Below are 18,090 nucleotides of genomic sequence, written 5' to 3'. Positions count from 1 at the left end.
AGAGAAACAAAGTCTGCTGTGAGATTGTGTCTCCTGGAAATGTAAATGTCAGAGAACCTACACCCACGAAGTCTCAACCACATGGTTGCCTGAACAAGAACAAGACCAATAGACAGGATAACACAGAGGAAGTAACTCATAGGGCCCCAACCCTAGACAAAGAACTACAAGCAACTAAGAAAAGCTGAGAGCAGAAAAAATAGTCTTTCCTAGAGAACATCCCGTCCTGTTGGTTATCTAATACCAAGTTGTCAGACCTGAAATCATATTTATACTTAACATTATCTAGACTAAGTACATTGCATTTACGTGTCTAGGAATATATGTGTACATGCACACATTCACACACACACAAAGAAAAAGAAAGAATGCATTTGAGAGAGCAAGGCAGGGTTACATGAGAGAGGTTGGGAAAACTAAAAGGAAGGGGACAAGTAGTATAATGATATTTTAATTTCAAAATAGTAAAAGTAATTTTAAAAAAAATCCCAGGTGAGCCGGGCGGGTGGTGGCACACGCTTTTAATACCAGCACTCGGGAGGCAGAGGCAGGCAGATCCCTGTGAGTTCGAGACCAGCCTGGTCTACAGAGCTAGTTCCAGGACAGGCTCCAAAGCCACAGAGAAACCCTGTCTCGCAAAAACAAAAAAACAAACAAACAAAAAAAAAAGAAACCCTGTCTCGAAAATAAAAAAAAAAAAAATCCCAGGTGAATACAGCAGAAAGGATGCCTCTCCAAATGCATATACACATGGGTCTCACGGGATCTGTGCTGCAGCAGAAATAGACTGGGGACCTAACCACAGGGTCCTCCAGACAGAAACGGGCGGCCCCTTCACCTGGTGCAGGACAGCTGTGAAGAATGGGTGCGGTGGCAGAGCAGAGCAACGCAAGAGTCACCTGATGTCCACTGGAACCTTCTGTGTGCAGTCAAGACCCATCCTTCAACCCTTCTCTGTTCGCCCACAAGGTCCTCGTCTCTCTTTTCCTCTCCGAGGGCACTGTACCAGCAGTGTGTGCACGCCGTCAGAGAGCACATCCCACACCTCTCATGAGGCTCACAGGATCAGCCTCCACAACTGTGTACCCACTGGACACTGAACTGCTGCTGCCAACAGCTCTCCTACAGACTTCTGTGACCTCTAAGATAAGTCAAAGGAATGGCATTGGTCAAGAAGTGGTCAGTCATGCTAACTCTGTGAATACTTACAGGGACAACTTTAAGCCACTGAGAGATGCACTTGGCAGTTTGTTTCTCTCTCTGTATGTCTACTGCTTCTAAATTCCCCAGGTGAATAGAAATGAAAAGCACCCCACAGAGTACAGGGATGCAGAACCTGCAGAGTAAGACTCTGTGTTGAATCATAAATGAAGGCAGGCACCATGTCTTGGCTCTGGTACTCACCCTCCCATATCTGCTGTGCCTGAAAATACGAGTAGTTACCAACTCCAGTGCAACCATCATCCTGAGTCAACACCAGCTTCCCAGGGGACCAGGCACTGTCTCTCCCGCCTCCCCCCCCCCCCCCCCGTGTGCAGTGGGGGACAAACCAACCACAGTAAATAGGAAGAGTGCTAGCCTTCAAGAAGCACCAGTTCTGGGGACATCTTGAGGCTCTGGCTACAGCCAACTCACATAGCTATGGCTGCTGCATGCAGAGAGGCATGGCAAGGCTCACCTGTGTAATGCCCACCTTGCAGACTGCCATGGTGGTTGCAGACAGCATACAAGTCGTAGAGGAAGTCCATGGGGTAGGTGGTGGGGAGGCAGATCGGCTGCTTCCAGGAGGACCAGGTTCCAGTCCCTGCCTTAGAGTTGGTGCTCCTTCGTGCGACATGGGGAGCCATGTTGAGCCCAGACAGTGGGAACTTCACCAGCGTGGAGAGCTTGTTCCTTCTCTCCCCGACCTGACAGAACCGCTTCAGGTGGATGATCAGGATGTCAGGCAGGGTCCACAGGCTCAGCTTTACCACACCCTGCTGGAGGACTTGGCAGTGGGGGCACTTCCATGCATCGTCCTGGGCTAGCTGCAAAGGAAGCCATCAGGACTGTAAGACCACCACAGTGCACAACCAACCCACCACAAGGCAGCCAGCCCGTCTCCCAGGGCGGGACCTGCTCCTCCTTGGTATAGGACTGAAAACATTCATCCAGGGTACAGCTGGGCTGCTGGTGTGCCTGCTGCTGCCGCCACACACTCTCTGCATCCTGGACCCGCTCCTCCTGGAGACTGCCAAACAGGCTGGATGGAAGGAGAAGGCACAGCATTCAGAGCTCTCCCTCCCAGAAGGACCTCACTGTCTTCACACAGAGAAACCAGGCCGGGCACCAGACAGGCAAAGCTACCCTCTCCGTGGGTTCCTGAAACCTCCTGCACCCCTAACTTTGCAACTAACTCTTAGAGAATCACCTGTCTCCCCTACCAGCTCCTCAATGGACCAAGTTCTAGGCTAAGCCAACTTAGCACTAGTCATAGTACCTGATGGATTGAAACAAGTCATCTTACAAAGTCTGGCTGGTGTGCTGAGGTGCTGTGAGAGGCAGCCAAGCAGAGTGATGAGCCTGGATTCAAGTCAGTCAGCCTGGCTTCAAACCCCAGCTCTGTGTGTATGAGCTATGTGACTTGTGCATCACCTAACCTCTGTGCATCTCAGTTTCAACCTTCAGGCAATGGTAGTGATAAATTCACAGTCCTTCCCCATAGGGTGTGATGAAGATGAAGCCAAGAGCTCATGGGAAATAAGTGTTCTGAGCAATGCATGGCCCAGGCTGAGGGTTACATGAGGGTTACTACTCCTAACACCCCACCAGTCCCCATCACGATCACCCACTGTGATCATGTGCCCACTGTGGTTATTTATAGAGGCAGTTCTAAGTTCTCTCAGAGGAATGGGATCCGTCATACTAAAGGTGTGTATGCAGGATCTTACACACTAACTAGGGGACACTGCGTCCAGGAAACGTTTGTGGGTAGAGTCATGCCCTAGCCCAGCTCCATAGCAGTAAAATTCCATTAACTCACCGCTCCATGACAGAGCTATCCCACTCCACGGCCAGCTTGACATGAGGAGGGCCTCCTGGCTTCCTGAGGTGCAAAGCCCTGAGAAGAGAATGAGGAAACCTGTCAGAAACAGAGCTTCCTTCCCAGAGTTCTCAGGGCTCAGCAGTCAGCTTCCCCATGCCTCTCTGGAGAAATGTTCCAGACAAAAATACCCCAAACTGACTAAAAACCACACTGAAGGGTTCTAAGTCTGCTGAAGGCTTTAGTTCTTTGCTACCCCTTAACGCTCTCTACTGATCCTCCCTGGAAGTGGGAGCTCCATGCAGAAGCTGCGTCCTTCTAGCTATTAGGACACAGTTAACTGTTCCACTGAAGGCCCAGCTGTCTTTTCCGTGTTTACAGGGAAGTTACACATTGCAAGGTTTGAAAAGGAAATGTCTTCCACAGCTGGTAACATTGTTCTTTAAAAGGGAAGCTTAGATGGAGTAGGTCACTGGGGGATGGGTCACTGGGTGTACCACATCTCTGATTTCTTCCTGTATCTCTTCTGTTTCCGGTCAAACATGAGTTAAAAAAAAGATTCTCGAGTATACAATGCTCTGCCTCACCACAGGCCCCAGAACAACAGAGCCAGCCACGATGGACTGAAACCATGAGACAGAGTCCATCTTTCCTTCCCTCAAGGTCTTCCTGTCAGGTACTGGCTCACAGCAGCACCAAGTCAGAAGAACACCCTGATGAGCTTTGTGCACACAAAGCCAATACTGATGGCACCCCAGGAGAACTAACACCCGCCCCCAACAACAGTGCAGAAGGATCCCTGCAAACCCACCCACACCACCCAAAGGCTTCCAAAGCCTCATTGTGTTGACAATCTCAGTGAGTCAAACGACAGCCCCTCCCACCTACTGGGGCTCCACCCATTTCAGAAAAAGCTGGAGAAATGAAGGAATAAAGTGGAGAGTAGAAGTTATACCCTGAATCAAGAAGAGCAGGCACAAGTAGTCGCTGAGTACCCAAAATACTGTTTAGGATTTGTGACAAGACTGTCACCAAGATGATTCAATAGGAAGTTCGGGACTCAATAAGACACAAAGTGAGAGGAGACTGCGTACTCGGTAAGAGCAAACATACAAAGGACAATTTCCGTCCCTTATTTTCAATAGATTTTTCATTGCTTTGTCCTCCTGCTCTCAAGTACTTAGGTGCTTCCTCTCAAGTTTCTGTCGTGGCCTGGTAACAACTCGCTATAGGTTGGTTCCAGCCTGCAGAGTGCATGTTGAGGAATGTTAACTGTCATCTCCACCACCGAATGCCATGGGCCCTTCTTCCCTAGGGCTTCCTTTTCCTGTCAGACCAAAGCAGGTCCTGGCTGACATGGATGGCTCCTCTCTCCCTAACTTAGCAGCTAAGGAGGGTAGGAATAAAGTATGCTGGAGAGCCTTCTGGTCCATCTCAACATTCTAGACTCAGCACCTCAAGCTGACCCAGCAGGAAATCAGAGACCCTTACTAGGCCTATGGGAATGTGCTCTATGGGAATGTCAGCAAAGGTATCAGATTACTGGTAGAGAGCAAAATCAGCCCGTGGATACTGTACCAGCCCTGAAGATGTATAGACGGGGCTGCACTGTGACAAGCTGTTGAACAGACATGTGGAGCATCGTGAAAGCAGAAGCACAGGGCAGTGCCACAGTGGCTTTATCCCCCAGCTGTAGTCCACAACCTTTTACAGTTTAGGACCCACGGTCCAGCTGTAGCGTTCTCACCCACCTCAGAGAGGACACTCATTCCTACTGGGGTCCATAGTATGACCTAAACACATGATTATGGTGCATCTGTTAGACCGATTTGGGTGTAAACTCAGGCTTCTCCATTTACCCACTGTGTAAGTATGAGCAAGTTAATCTCTGGTGATCTCATTGCTCCCTCATCTCTCAGTGGCCATTGTTGGACATGGGGTTAAAAAAGAAAAATAAAGGAGAAAAACATGTCTAAGGACCCAACGAGGTGGCTAGAACTAGAGAGGAACTGATATAGAACGGCTAGTATTGTTAGTAACTTTGCTGCTCTGTAGACTTCTTGGGTAAGCCTAGCTCAGTAGGAACACGGGCCATCCCTTCCCTTACCTGTCAACTGCCCAGTGACAGAGGGGCCGGCTGTCCTGTGGAGATAAGTAGCTGCAGGCCAAGGAGAGCCCCACAACCCGGATGGAGAACAGAGTCCCCAGGTCCTGCCATGACAAAACCAGAAGGCGACAGTTCATCACATAGTCCCTGGGCTGAGCAATTGACTCTGTGACACACAAATTAATCAAAAGGGCAAGCACTTTTTTTCCTGGAGTATTTTGAATATTCTCTTAATAGCTGGTATTTAAAATAGAGAGCTACAGAGGCTTCATTGCTTTGAAGATTCAGTCTCTTAATACAATGATCTAATGCCATGCTCGCTATACTGAATGCAACCCTTGCACAATGAACACAGCATACACAGAAACAAGTGTTTAACTGGAGCAGATACCGATACAGTAAGTGGAAAGTAAAGTCTCTTCGTAATTAATTATTGGTAAGTAGTTTAACCTTCTTTATGGACATGGTTAACATCACCACAATGAGACAGTTGTGCAAAAACAAGTTCATATACACATGCTATGATATTCTAGCAGTTCTGAAATTGAAGCAAGTCTTAATGTAAGATATGTTTATATTATAGATGCCTCAAAAAAAAGTCAGTGGAACAAATAAGTTGGTTCAAAAGTAGCCAGAGGATCTGAATACGAGCTTCTCCAAACATGCAGATAACAAAAGCACAATAGAAGATGGTTACTACCATTTGTAGATAGGAAATGAGAACCAATGACCCAAGACCACAATGAGCTGTCATTTAAACCCACCATAACAACTGAATTTCTATCTCTAGTCTAATTTTAAAAGAAGAGAGGAATATGTGTTGGGGAGGATGTGGAGAAATCAGAACCCACATGCACGGCTGGTGAGAAGAGGTAAAACAGTACCGGGGCAATCGATTCTAAGTTTCTCACAAGGTTGTACCCCCAGCTACCATCTCATCCATTAGCTTTACTCCTAAAAGACTACACACAGGGGACTTCAAAGATGTTTGAATAATCATGGTCACAACATTGTTTCCTATAGTCAAAAGATGGGAACACCTCACACATTGGTAACAGATAAATGGATAAATGAAATGTGGTAGATAGACACAACTCAATTTCACCCAGATTTTAAAATGAAGGAGTAGGATGGAAAGGTAGCTTAAACAGACTCGGGGTCTGACAGACAAGTCATGCCCTTGCACACACACACACACACTTACACAGAGATCATAATACGACAAGGAAAGAAGTAAGAAATTTAGCATCTATGTGCTAGTGATTCATCACACTTATCTTTAGCCTGAACTTCTAAGCTTGAGAGAGCTTCACTGTGCCCAAGGCCTCAGGGTCCATCTCAGGTACCCTGGGGTCCATCTCGGCACCATCTGGCGGGAAATCTAGCATATGCCACGGGTATTCCACTATTAAATGGGTACAGAGCTTTTGTAGGAGGATTGTTTAAAAAGCTGAAAATATGGAAGTAATAGTTACATAGCATGGCAAATGCAATTAACATTTACTTATGAATGGTTAAGTTCTATATCTTGCCAAAAAAAATCAGCATAGTTCATTCAAATAAAGGAAATATAGTTTTTAAAGCTGTCACTCAAGAATTTGGCTACAATGAGAAAACACTAAAAATCTCCTTCTAATTAAAGCCGATGACAGATATCTGAAAATCACGGGGAAGGTTGGATTCTGTCTAGCAAGAGATGAGGAGGAACGCATTATTACTCCAGGAAAGAGTAATGGCCAGCACTTCAGAAGACCAAGAGGTCCAAAACACATTGAGACAACTGTGAGGGGCTCCTGTGGCTATGGCAGCAGCCATGTGCTGGCCAGGGGATAAACCAGAGCCATGCTGTCGAGGGTCGCTCTGTTTGGATGTCACTTGTTCGTCTTCCCGTGTTTGTTTTCACTGAAACTTCGTCTATATGGCAGCCAATTAGGAGGGAGGGTCTTGTGAGAGGCCCTTTGGTTACTGGGGCATCCTCATAAGAGACTTTAGTTCTCCAACTCCCCCATCCCATGCTACACTTGAGATGTGACGGTTTTGTTCCATATGTGTTCCCGCCACAGCATGTCACCCCCTGTCATTCTCATGGCACCTGAATCCATGGAAGTGCTGTGACTCTGAACCCCCAACACTCTAAGGTCTATGAGCCTTTCTTCTTCCTGAGCCAGTTTCTGTGGAGTTAAATGCAGGGATATAACACTGACCAGCACAAGGGCCTAGGCCAATGGTTTTCAACCTGTGGGTCATGACCCCTTTGATGATGAATGACCCTTTCACAGGGGTCACCTAAGACCATCTCATATCAGATATTTACATTTTGTAACAATTTTGTAATAGTCACAAAATTACAGTTATAAAGTAGCAATGAAAATAATGTTATGGTTGGGGCCACCACACATGAGGAACTGTATTAAGGGGTCACAACATTAAAAATGTTGAGAACCAGTGGTCTAGACAGAGAACTTCAAGGGAATTTGCCCAGCTCCTGGACTATAGTCAAAAGACAAAACAAAACCCCTCACGTATCCACCAACAATAAATGTACAATTACAATGTATGGTCGATCCAAGGCTTTCTATAGTTTTGACAAGAGCAAATCAATGGCTGGAGCCTGCTAACCTCAGGGGCCATGGAAGGATGTACACTTTCTAAGAATGTTCCCTTCAGTCTGGGAGAAAGAGTTGTCCTTTGTCACTGCTGTGTGCACAGGGAGGCCATCCATTAGACAGATCCCAAGATCTATGTGGAGGCAGCCAACCCCGCATAAAGAAACAGTGCTGTGCTCAGACCCGAGTTTACATGGAGACCATAAAAAGATGTTTCTGCAGTGATAAGTCTTTTTTCCATAATTTATGCAAATTAATTCTCTCAGCAAATGGCTCATTTTTGTAAAGAACACTTTCCTGTCCTCTATTCTAGGCTAAACAGATTCGTCTTCGAGCCTTCAATGTATGTTCACTACGCTTAATCTCTTCAGCTCCGTTTTGAGAACTCTGAATAAATTCTTTTCAAATTATTGCCTCGCGGAGCCAATCTTTAATACAGTGTTAAAAGGATTAAGGATGGGGGCTGGAGAGATGGCTCACTGATTAAGAGCAGTTGCTGCCCTTGCATAGGATCTAGATTCAATTCCCAGCACCCACATGAGACAGCTCACAACTACCCGGAACTCCAGTGCAGGGGATATGATTCCCTCTTCTGGCCTCCCGACACAATGCACATGTGTGGTGTACATACAGATAAGGAGGCACACACATATACATAAATAAATAAATCAGAAAATTTTAAAAACGGAGTATGGATTAAGTAGGAGGGCTATCCTGAGAGCGTAAGCATTCTGAGCACATGATTCCTGGAGCAGGTCATGCCCAGCTGCACATTTACCAACAAGGAAAAGGACCCAGAGCTGAGCTGAGGCTGGATGCACTTGAATTCGGCTAGCCTCATAGATGGCTTGATTAGTTTCTAACATTGAAAGACTGTAGGGCACAGAAGCAAAAGTATATGCATGTGACATACAAGGAGCAAGGGTAGCTGGGGAAGGGGGAGACATCTGGAATCAATGCCCACATGAAAGTGGTTTCACCTCCTTTCAACAATCCCTGTGCACAGTCTGGGGGATAGCTGCCACTATTACTAGAGAGTCTGACCTACTTGTAGAGAAGCTAGCTTCTAATTCCGGCTCTGTGGTATAAGGAACAAAATCCTTTAGGCATAAAAGTTTGGACAAATATAGTGAAGGTCTTTAATAAGTTGTTCTTTGGAATGAACCCTAAATCAAACGTATGGGGCTGTCTTTGAGAGAAAGAAATAGCAATGTGGCAGATTATCTATGAAATAATTTGGTATAACCCATTAAAAGGCTCTTATTACACAGTTTCTCAAACAAGATTTTCAAGACTATGGATGAAACCCTGAAAATTCCAACACCTTCCCTGCCAGAGCAGTTCATGACACAGAAGCGAAAAACCAATGCTTTTATGGCAAAAGTCAGTGAATTTTTAAGCTTTTAAATTTTGGGGGGCAAAATAAGAAATTATTTTTCCTTGAATTTTTGAGCTCGGTTTCTTAAAACAAAATTATTTTCTCATCTAGATCTTCACTTGTGAACATCATCATCAACAACCATTCATTTTCCACAGAAATTACATGTCAAGGGGCTCAGCAGGCAAAGGCATCGCTTCCAAGCCTGACAACCTGAGTTCAATACCTTCCAGACCCACAGGTAGGAGAAGAGAAACAACAGAGTCATACGACACCTACATGGGCATCACGGCACCAACAGGCGCACAAACACACACAAAAATAAATAAATAATGAATAAAATTTTAATTTTTAAAATAAAAACAAATGAAAAAAAAAGAAATTCTATCTCAAGCCAGGTGTAATTTGTGCCTGTAACCTCAGCCCTCGAGGAAGTTGAGGCAGGAGGACTGTCGCAAATTCAAGGTCAACCTAAACAGCAGAGTAAGACCTTGTCTCAAGAAAGAAGGTTGGGGAGAAGAGAAGAAAATTTTAACAATTATCTTCAAATTTTGATCTATATGAGTAAGCTACAACTAGCGAAAACTATAGAAAGCCATAAATACATGAAGCTGAGAATAACAACGCAAATGCTGCTCTTTATTTCAGTGATTGTTGTAAAAGTGTCTCCTAATGTGAGAGATGAAAACATCAGAAGCCACACATCCTTGCACACAAACTGCACACACACACACACACACACACACACACACACACACACACACACACACACATTCTTGAACTCACACACAGACCTGTGCAGGGACTTCACTCCTCATGAGGCACCGAACCTTGCTGAGAATACACTGTTGTAGCTGGGCCCAGGATATGGTTCTGTCTTCCCGTATCAGGAACGGTGGCCCAAACCTGAAAATGCAAGGAAGTAATAAGTTATTTCTGCAGAGGAAAATTCAACAAGAGTCATGTATGTTTGCTTCGCTCTGGTTCCTCTCCAACGGATTAGTGAACAGTTAGGAGCCAAGGCCTACATGGAGTTGCCAGTTGCTTATTTATATATTACACACATAAGCTGCTGCCTTGCAGACTGTTCCAAGGGCCAGGCTCCCACAGCACAGAGCAGGGGAAGGGGGTATGGGAACCAGAGCAAAGCATCCATATAACACTCTGTCCTATCTCAGGAATATTCCCATTACTGGGAAGTTTCCCATATCCCAACCCACTGAATGTCCAGCAGTGGGCCTGGCAGTAAGCACAGGATATACCTATGCCCCCTGCTCTACCACAGTCACCCTTACCCTGGCTGTGGGACTATCTGACTGAATAATAAGAAACCTCTGAATCAACATTGCTAAAACTGAGCATCACTGAGGGAACCTGTCTGTCTGGGGAAGGGCACCCTGTGCAGCCACCGAATGGACGGGTCAGCTCATCAATCTATCCTGTATTGTTATGCAGTTTGAGTTGTTTCCGGTTTGTTATTGTTTAAACATGGCTACTTACAGCAGGAACTACACATAGCCTAGGCACAGACCCTCAGCTACATATTCTTCTAGAATAGAGATTCTATAAACAGAAAGGCAAAGCCAATGCTACTTAACCTCCAAAATGTCCTACAAAAAAGCCATGTCAGTCTACTAGGGAAGAAAGTACCTTTATTCAGGTCCCTGGATAAAGAGCTGGGTTGTTTTGTTTTGGGTTTTTTTTTTTGGCTTTTTGTTGCTCTGTTTTGTTTTATCATCTTGTCCCATAAGTTGCTTTATTCTTGTTCAGAATGAGTGGTTCCGATTTCCTTAGCAAGCTAAAGGGCTAGGAATAGAATCTCGCCACTGCAGTAAGAATTCTCGCCTTGCCAATGACACTGAATCTTTTACCCTATGTATATCCAGTGAACTTATTTTACTATGTACAAGACATGCTAACTCACTTGAGTGAGAATGAGGTTTTCTATGATGTATGTGATCCTTCACCTCTCATGAGGCATATGTACTTTCCCTCATTTTCTTTTGCCTTTAAGTTTTTACATTTGGTTTCAGATTAAAATGTTAAATTTATTTAAAACATAAGCCTTCTCCTTCATGGTCCCTTGTTTTATGTGCTTCAAAAGGGGCCTCTTCTACTCAAAGACATAAATATTCCATGTTGGTTTTCTGTTTTGTTTGCTTTGTTGAAAAAGAGACTCAGTCAGGGGAACATGCCACCTACACTGCTTTTCAGGTAGTTTGTGGCAATTTTTCTGTGATTACCTTTTTAATTAAGTTGGAATTTATATGTACAAATGTATGACAAGAGGAAGGTATGATTTAAAATAAAAAGTGATTTGCTCAGCCATAATTATTGGATAATGTATCCATCCCTAGGACAATGAAATAGATGCCATTTTATCAAATAGTAAATACCTAAAGATACTTTGGCTTATTCCATTCTGTTGATTATTTTCATATTCTTTTACCCATATCATAATATTTTAACAATTAAAATTTTATTGACCTGTCTATCACACTACATATCCATGACTCCAGGAGGTAGCAGACTGAGGCACAGGATCATGAATTTGAGGCCAGCCTGAGCTACACAGGGAGTTCAAGACCAGCCTGGGCTAAAGAGTAAGACCTCAGTCTCAAAAAGAAAAAACAAAATCAGCAGCAGTGTCACTGTGGCTGTCACTATCTCTCATCCTCCTTTCCCTCCTCCCCAATATTTTCTGGTTATTCCTACTACCTTATGATCCCAGATAAATTTTAGAACTATTTTATCAACCTAAACCTACCTCACTAGAATCACACCTTGTTTTTGTTTTGTTTTGTATTGCTTGTGCAGTGCTGGAGGTTAGTTCCAGGGCCTTGTATATGCTAAGCACACACTGTATCGCTGAGCCATACTAGAGTTCTCTCTCCGTCCTCCACTCCCATCTATTTCTCTCTCTTTTCTAAGATTTCTTATTTTATTTTGTGTGTATGAATAGTTAGCCTGGATGCATGTATGTATATAGCATGCCCAGTATCTGTATAGGCCAGAAGAGGATGTCAGATGGGTCTATGAATGGTTGTGAGCCACAGGGAATGTTGGGAACCAAACTGGGTCCTCTTCAAGAGCAGCAAGTGCTCTTAACCAATGAGCCATCCCTTAAGTCCCCAGAATATTTGCATTTTAGTTGGCAGATGATAAATAAACGTATGTACAGGGCACCATGCAATGTTTCAATACATGTATACATTGTAGAACGAACAAATCAGGGTAATAGCCATCACCCCAAGTAGCCACAGCTTCCTTCAAAACACTTTATCTGATTATATTAGAAAGTTGTCTGTTTTTTTAATATTTATAATATAGCCAATCACTTTCCTGACCCTTTAATTAGTTTGAATCACTTTCTAGTTCATGTCTTCTAGACAGACTACCAAACAACAAACAGTGGGGTTTTTATCTCTACTTCTACCACCCTTTTCCTCCCCCAGGGATGGGTCTACTGTGTAGCCTAGGCTGAACTCACAATCCTCCTGCCTCAGCCTCCTGACTAACTGAGATTACAGGTGCGCCTGGCCACGGCTCACTTGCCTCTTGTAGCCAGTTTTCTGCACTGCGTAGCTGCTGCTAGAACCTCGTGACACCATGTAAAATAGTGGTGTGGGCAGTCACAATTTCTCCTGCAATTAACAGCAAGCCTCTGATGTTTAATTAAGGACGGTGTCAGCCTTCTGCTCAAGGCAATTATAGCTAATCCACTAGCTCAGGAGCACTGTTCTCTCATCATCTGCTTTATTAACACTGGGAATAGATACTTAACTTTATCCAGTTAAAATTATTCTAGGTAGAATCCAAGGATAGAGCCCAATACAGTGATCTACCCCTGTAATCCCAGCACCAGTGCAATAGAGACATGAAGATCAGAAGTTCTAAGTCAGTCTTGGGTACATTGTGAGTTTAAGGCCAGCCTGGGCTACATGAGATGAAAAAAGAGAGGGAGGGATGGAGTCAAGGAGGGAGGGAGAAACTGAGGGAGGGAGGGAAGAATCCCACTCATCACATGACAACAGGAAAGAGACTCACATACCTGCTTGCCTGCTGCCCTGACCCTACCAGGTTACAGAAGAGGATGAGCACCCTCTCACTGTGGAGAGGCTTCGAGAACCGCTGGCTATCACGGACTGCCAAGCGCGGTGATACTGACAGACCAGATGGATGAGCTGGAGGAGAGAATGACACCAGAGCATCTATTCACCATGGGGGAATGACACCAGGGGACTCTGAAGGGAGATGGTGAGGCTCTCGGCATTGAGTCAGTTGGCACTTGGCATATACAATTCATATACATATGATATCATTTTGCGGTTGTAGTCAGTCAATGATTTTAAAAGATGAGCCAGGGTTTAAGTAGCAATTTGCAAAAGCTATCTGGAAAATACCTTCAAATTACTTGGGTTGTTTTTATGAGTTTATCCAAAAGAACCTTAGAGCACCCACTACCAGAGACAAAGGAGAGGACCTGAGCTAGTCTTTTGTTCCTGTCAATTCTGAAATACTGATTTTTTTTTCAAGGAAAACATGTGTCACCCATGATTGAATGTGAAGTTAGGGCTTATTTCCCTGGGTTGCAAAACAGTCAAGGTCAATCAGTGTTTTGTTCTGGATTATGCAGCCCAGAATTCTCCTGTTGACTCAGAGAACATCAAAACATCTGCTTCCCACAGCTCACTGCCTAGGCTACCTCAGGACAAATGCTCAGAGCACAGGATTCATCTGAGCTGTGGCAGCTGCCATTCACATTACCAACCCTAGGCTTTTTTCCTGCCATTCTTACCTATGATATATATTCATTTGTAAGTTAGATATAGTAAGAGAATAATAACACAAATAATAAAATAGGATGATAATAAGTTACTATCCTAAAGGTTATTTAATATCCATCAGTTGTGAGGCTGGGGCATAGCTCAGTCGTGGAGTGACTATTTGACAAACATGCATAAATCCCCAGGTTTCATTCCCTAGAACCTTAAAACAGATACACACACATTAGCAATGGATATTTCCAAAATTTTTCTTTTAATGTTTTTAGAGCATAGGGGTGTAGGTAACAGGAACTCAAAAAAGGGAATCTTCTGGTAAGTGAAGGCTGCTGCATGATGTGGGATTCCCCTCTGTATGCTGTGAATACCACTGGTTAGTAAAGAAACTGTTTTGGGCCTATAGCAAGGCAGAACAGAGCTAGGTGGGGAAAACTAAACTGAATGCTGGGAGAAAGAAGGCAGAGTCAAGGAGAAACTATGGAGGCTGCCAGAGATAGACATGAGGAAACTTTGCTGGTAAGCCACAGCCATGTGCTGATACACAGATTAATGGAGATGGATTAATTTAAAGATGTGAGTTGGTAAAAAAAATATTCTTAAGCTATTGGCCAAACAGTATTGCAAATAATATAGTTTCTGTGTGGTTATTTCGGGTCTGAGCTGCCAGGAGGCAAGATAACAAACAAGCTACCTCCCTATGACAGCTGCATGCTGCAATGGGGTCTTAAAACATGGTCTTCTAAACCAGCTAATTGTGCTAAAATGTACACTGATGGACAATGAAGGTCATCTGAAAAAAAAAAAAGACCACATTCACCAGTCAGAGGTTCAGGAAAATTACAAGCATTAGGAAATAGGAACTGCTAACAGCAATAGCTGTGTGTGTGTGTGTGTGTGTGTGTGTGTGTGTGTGTGTGTGTGTGTGTTCGTCTGTCTGCCTGCCTGTCTGATCTCTTTACCTATCTATAGCTCAAGTCCTGAGACAAAGATGACAGCAGGACCTCCTGCTAAGCAGGGAGTGGTTCCCAGAGAATGGTCCCAGGATCTGCATATTCAGCATCTTCAAGAAATGTGATTGACAGGCAGGTTTTCGGGCTCCAGTGATTGACATGCAGATATTCAAACACCCCCTCAGATCTTTAAATCAGAAAATGTGAGTAAGGGGCCCAGAAATCTGCTTTAAGTAGCCTTCCTTGTAATTCTAATACTCCCTGAGATTTTAATATCCATTATCTGTAGATCAAATTACAGAGGAAATGAGCCCAACAATTCGGAATGTTGAAGCTAAAGATCTGCAGTCTCCGCACCCCGAGAAGACCCCCTCAAACCCATAACTCACACAAAACAAATTATTCCAGGCACTACTGTACCTGAGAGTGTCCCTGGACCGGGTAAGGGAGGGACTTGGAAAGCATACACATTATCGCCCTCCGCAATGGTATTCAGATCCTCTTCATCAAAGAATGACCGCTGGAATCCATTGGGATACAGTTCAACCAAGATCACCTGAAATGAGAAGGATCATTTTCTCAAAAAGAACCCAACAGATAAGAATCCAAAAACAGGGTCAGCAAGATGGCTCAGTGGGGAAAGGTATTTGTTGCCAAGCCTGATGAATTGTTTGATCCTGTTTGAGCCTGTTTGAACCCACATGATGGAAGGAGGGAACTAAATCCTGCAAGGTGCCCTCTAGACTCCACATATGTGCACGTGTATACATACATACACACACACACAATAAAGATAAAGCTTAAAAAATAAACAACTCAGAGTCTTAAAACTTATTTCTTCTTTCCTTCCAAGAGCCTACATATTTAAATCATAAAATACAGCAAACATAATAATTAGATTAACCACAGACATATTAACTGCAACCATACACATACACACACAAAACTAAAGTTTTATACCTAGCTAACCTACCACAGCACAAGTAGAAAAAAAGCACTTTGGATAAATAGTTTTTCATGAACAGTGTTCAATTAAGAGGAACTAGAAGTGGGGTTACTAACTTTTTTCATACAATGTCATGCCTGAAAAACAAGTTCATGGAACACAGGAAGAAGCAGGTGGTTTTACACTACAGAAAAGAGACCCAGCTGCCCCAGAAACCAATTCAAATTCAGCACCTCAATATACACATCGCATAGAGCCCCTTTGAGACATATTGGCTAGGAAGTTCTCTTATGAAAGATATAGTTCCGGCTTTTAAAAAAAAAGATGAATGAGAAGAAGAATTTGAGTTATAAAAGAGAAATGAATCAAGGAAAATAGTACACATTGAGTTTAAATCTTTACTCTACATTTAAACCATAAGACCAAATAAAACTACATTCAACTAAAGTAAGGGGAGGGGAAATATATATGATAGAACAATAATAACTACTATCTTACTATCTACAATAATTTATTTTTGAGGGGCTCAGGTCAGGGTCAGAGTCAAGACAAGCCCTGAGTACATGTCCCCAGCTGGCCTGACCTGGAACCTGGCAGCAATCCTCTTGCCTCAGCCACTCAAATGCTGGATTGTAGGCATGCGACACCAATACCTGGCTTCTATCTGCACTAACATCTAAACCAAAAAGGTGTAAGGGAATCAGAGCAAATCCAAGATCTCTGTGTAGTTTCGAGAATTTTTAACATTAGGTTTTGCTCATTATTCACACTGGCTTTGGTAAATAAAAAATTAATATATGTATCACAAATCACAAGATATAGAATAAATATGCCCAGATACTTCCATCCCCATTCACAAACATGCCAATCAAATAAACCAAAACCTCAACAGGGACGCCTAAGCTCCAGTCAGACTGCCCATGCTCTACTGACACCATGTGCGTCCCATCCTCCTCGCAAAGCATCTGGTGCTTCACACGGCTAGCAGTCCAGACTGTCCCTTTCGACCTTTTCATTACTGCCAATTCTCCCAAAGTGCTCTCCCTCTTTCTCTTCACACACACACACACACACACACACACACACACACACACACACCTCCCTACGACACTTGAAAGTTCACTCATTTTTTACATTTATTTATTTTGCAAGGGTAAGGTCAACCACAGCATGTGTTTAGAAGTCAGAAGGCAACTTTCCAGAGTCAGTTCTCTTCCCTCCACGAAGGCACTGGCAGATCGAACTCGGGGCATCAGTCTTGATGGCAAGCACCATTACCTTCTGAGCCATCTCGTAAGCTCCACTTTAGAATTTACAAGGAAAATATGCATTATTTTTCCCCTGTGTGAGGGTTTCATAACAATGCTACAGGTAGAGATGGAGGTCAGGGCTCCTGAGGTAGAGGTAGGAGGCAGCCAGTGGAATGGTGGAAGCCTTGGCAACCAGGGTGGTTATAAAATACACAGACAGCCACAACCGTAAGATGTATATTCTTTGTTGTATGTACACTATTACTTAACAAAAAAAGGTTGCACGTGTTTTCGTTTGTTTAACTTTAAAAGGTCCTACCAGGCTATCTGGGAAGCATAAATTTTAGAGTTAAAGAAACAGAATTCTGGCTGATCAGCTACTCGCAGGGTCCAAGCCAGAGAGCTGGAGAGCAGCTGAGTCACAGCTAGAACCCTACTCATCTAAACTGTCAACTCGACTGGATTTCATATCACCATGGAAACATACCTGAAAATACTCAGGAATGTGTTTCTAGAAAGGTTTAGCTGAAGATGAAAACCCATGATGAATGTGAGCCTGGGGCCAGACTGAATGCAAAGAAGGCAAGCTGAGCACCATCGTTGATCTCTCTCTGCTTCCTGACTGCAGAGAACAGTGTGAGCAGCTGCCTCACACCGCTGCCACCACACCTTCCCCGCCAGGACAGGCTGTAGCCCTCACACTGTGAGCAGGAATAATCTCCTTCTCTCAGAAGTTGCCTTTTGCTGCATATTTGGTCACAGCAATGAGGAAACTCATGCATGCTCTTGTCTTGCCACGCTGCTTGTCAATGGATCACTTTTATCCCACCATGTCACAGGGGTCTTCCAGGCACAGTAAAGCCAGCTCATCACCAGGACTCCTTAGAAAGCAAAATCAAGCTGAGTGTGGCAGCTCACACATGTAACCTCCAGCACTCAGGAGGCTGAGGGAAGAGAACCGCCATGAGCGTAAGGCCATGCTGGGCTTCAGAGTGAGTTCTACAGCCAGCCTAAACTACAGAGTGAGACCTTGCCTCATGAAGGGAG

General features: G+C 44.1%; 1 protein-coding gene across 3 annotated transcripts in view; it reads right to left on the bottom strand.

Moving 5' to 3' along the window:
- Positions 1-18,090, bottom strand: part of Usp43 (ubiquitin specific peptidase 43) — a 66,817-nt gene that overhangs the window by 23,264 nt on the left and 25,463 nt on the right. For 2 of the 3 annotated variants that reach the window (XM_075992107.1, XM_075992110.1), the window contains exons 6-12: positions 15,268-15,403; positions 13,165-13,297; positions 9,908-10,019; positions 5,130-5,233; positions 3,023-3,100; positions 2,116-2,242; positions 1,679-2,027 (exon numbers count right to left, since the gene is read on the bottom strand). In XM_075992107.1, the coding sequence (XP_075848222.1) occupies positions 1,679-2,027; positions 2,116-2,242; positions 3,023-3,100; positions 5,130-5,233; positions 9,908-10,019; positions 13,165-13,297; positions 15,268-15,403 (1,039 nt within the window). The remainder of the gene's footprint in view (positions 1-1,678; positions 2,028-2,115; positions 2,243-3,022; positions 3,101-5,129; positions 5,234-9,907; positions 10,020-13,164; positions 13,298-15,267; positions 15,404-18,090) is intronic. The other variant, XM_075992109.1, reaches the window with a different exon arrangement.

This window comes from Microtus pennsylvanicus, chromosome 11 (assembly GCF_037038515.1).
Source record: "Microtus pennsylvanicus isolate mMicPen1 chromosome 11, mMicPen1.hap1, whole genome shotgun sequence".
NCBI classification, from domain to species: domain Eukaryota; kingdom Metazoa; phylum Chordata; class Mammalia; order Rodentia; family Cricetidae; genus Microtus; species Microtus pennsylvanicus.
Note: the sequence above shows the minus strand (reverse complement) of the source record. Positions and strands in the feature narration are given on the sequence as shown.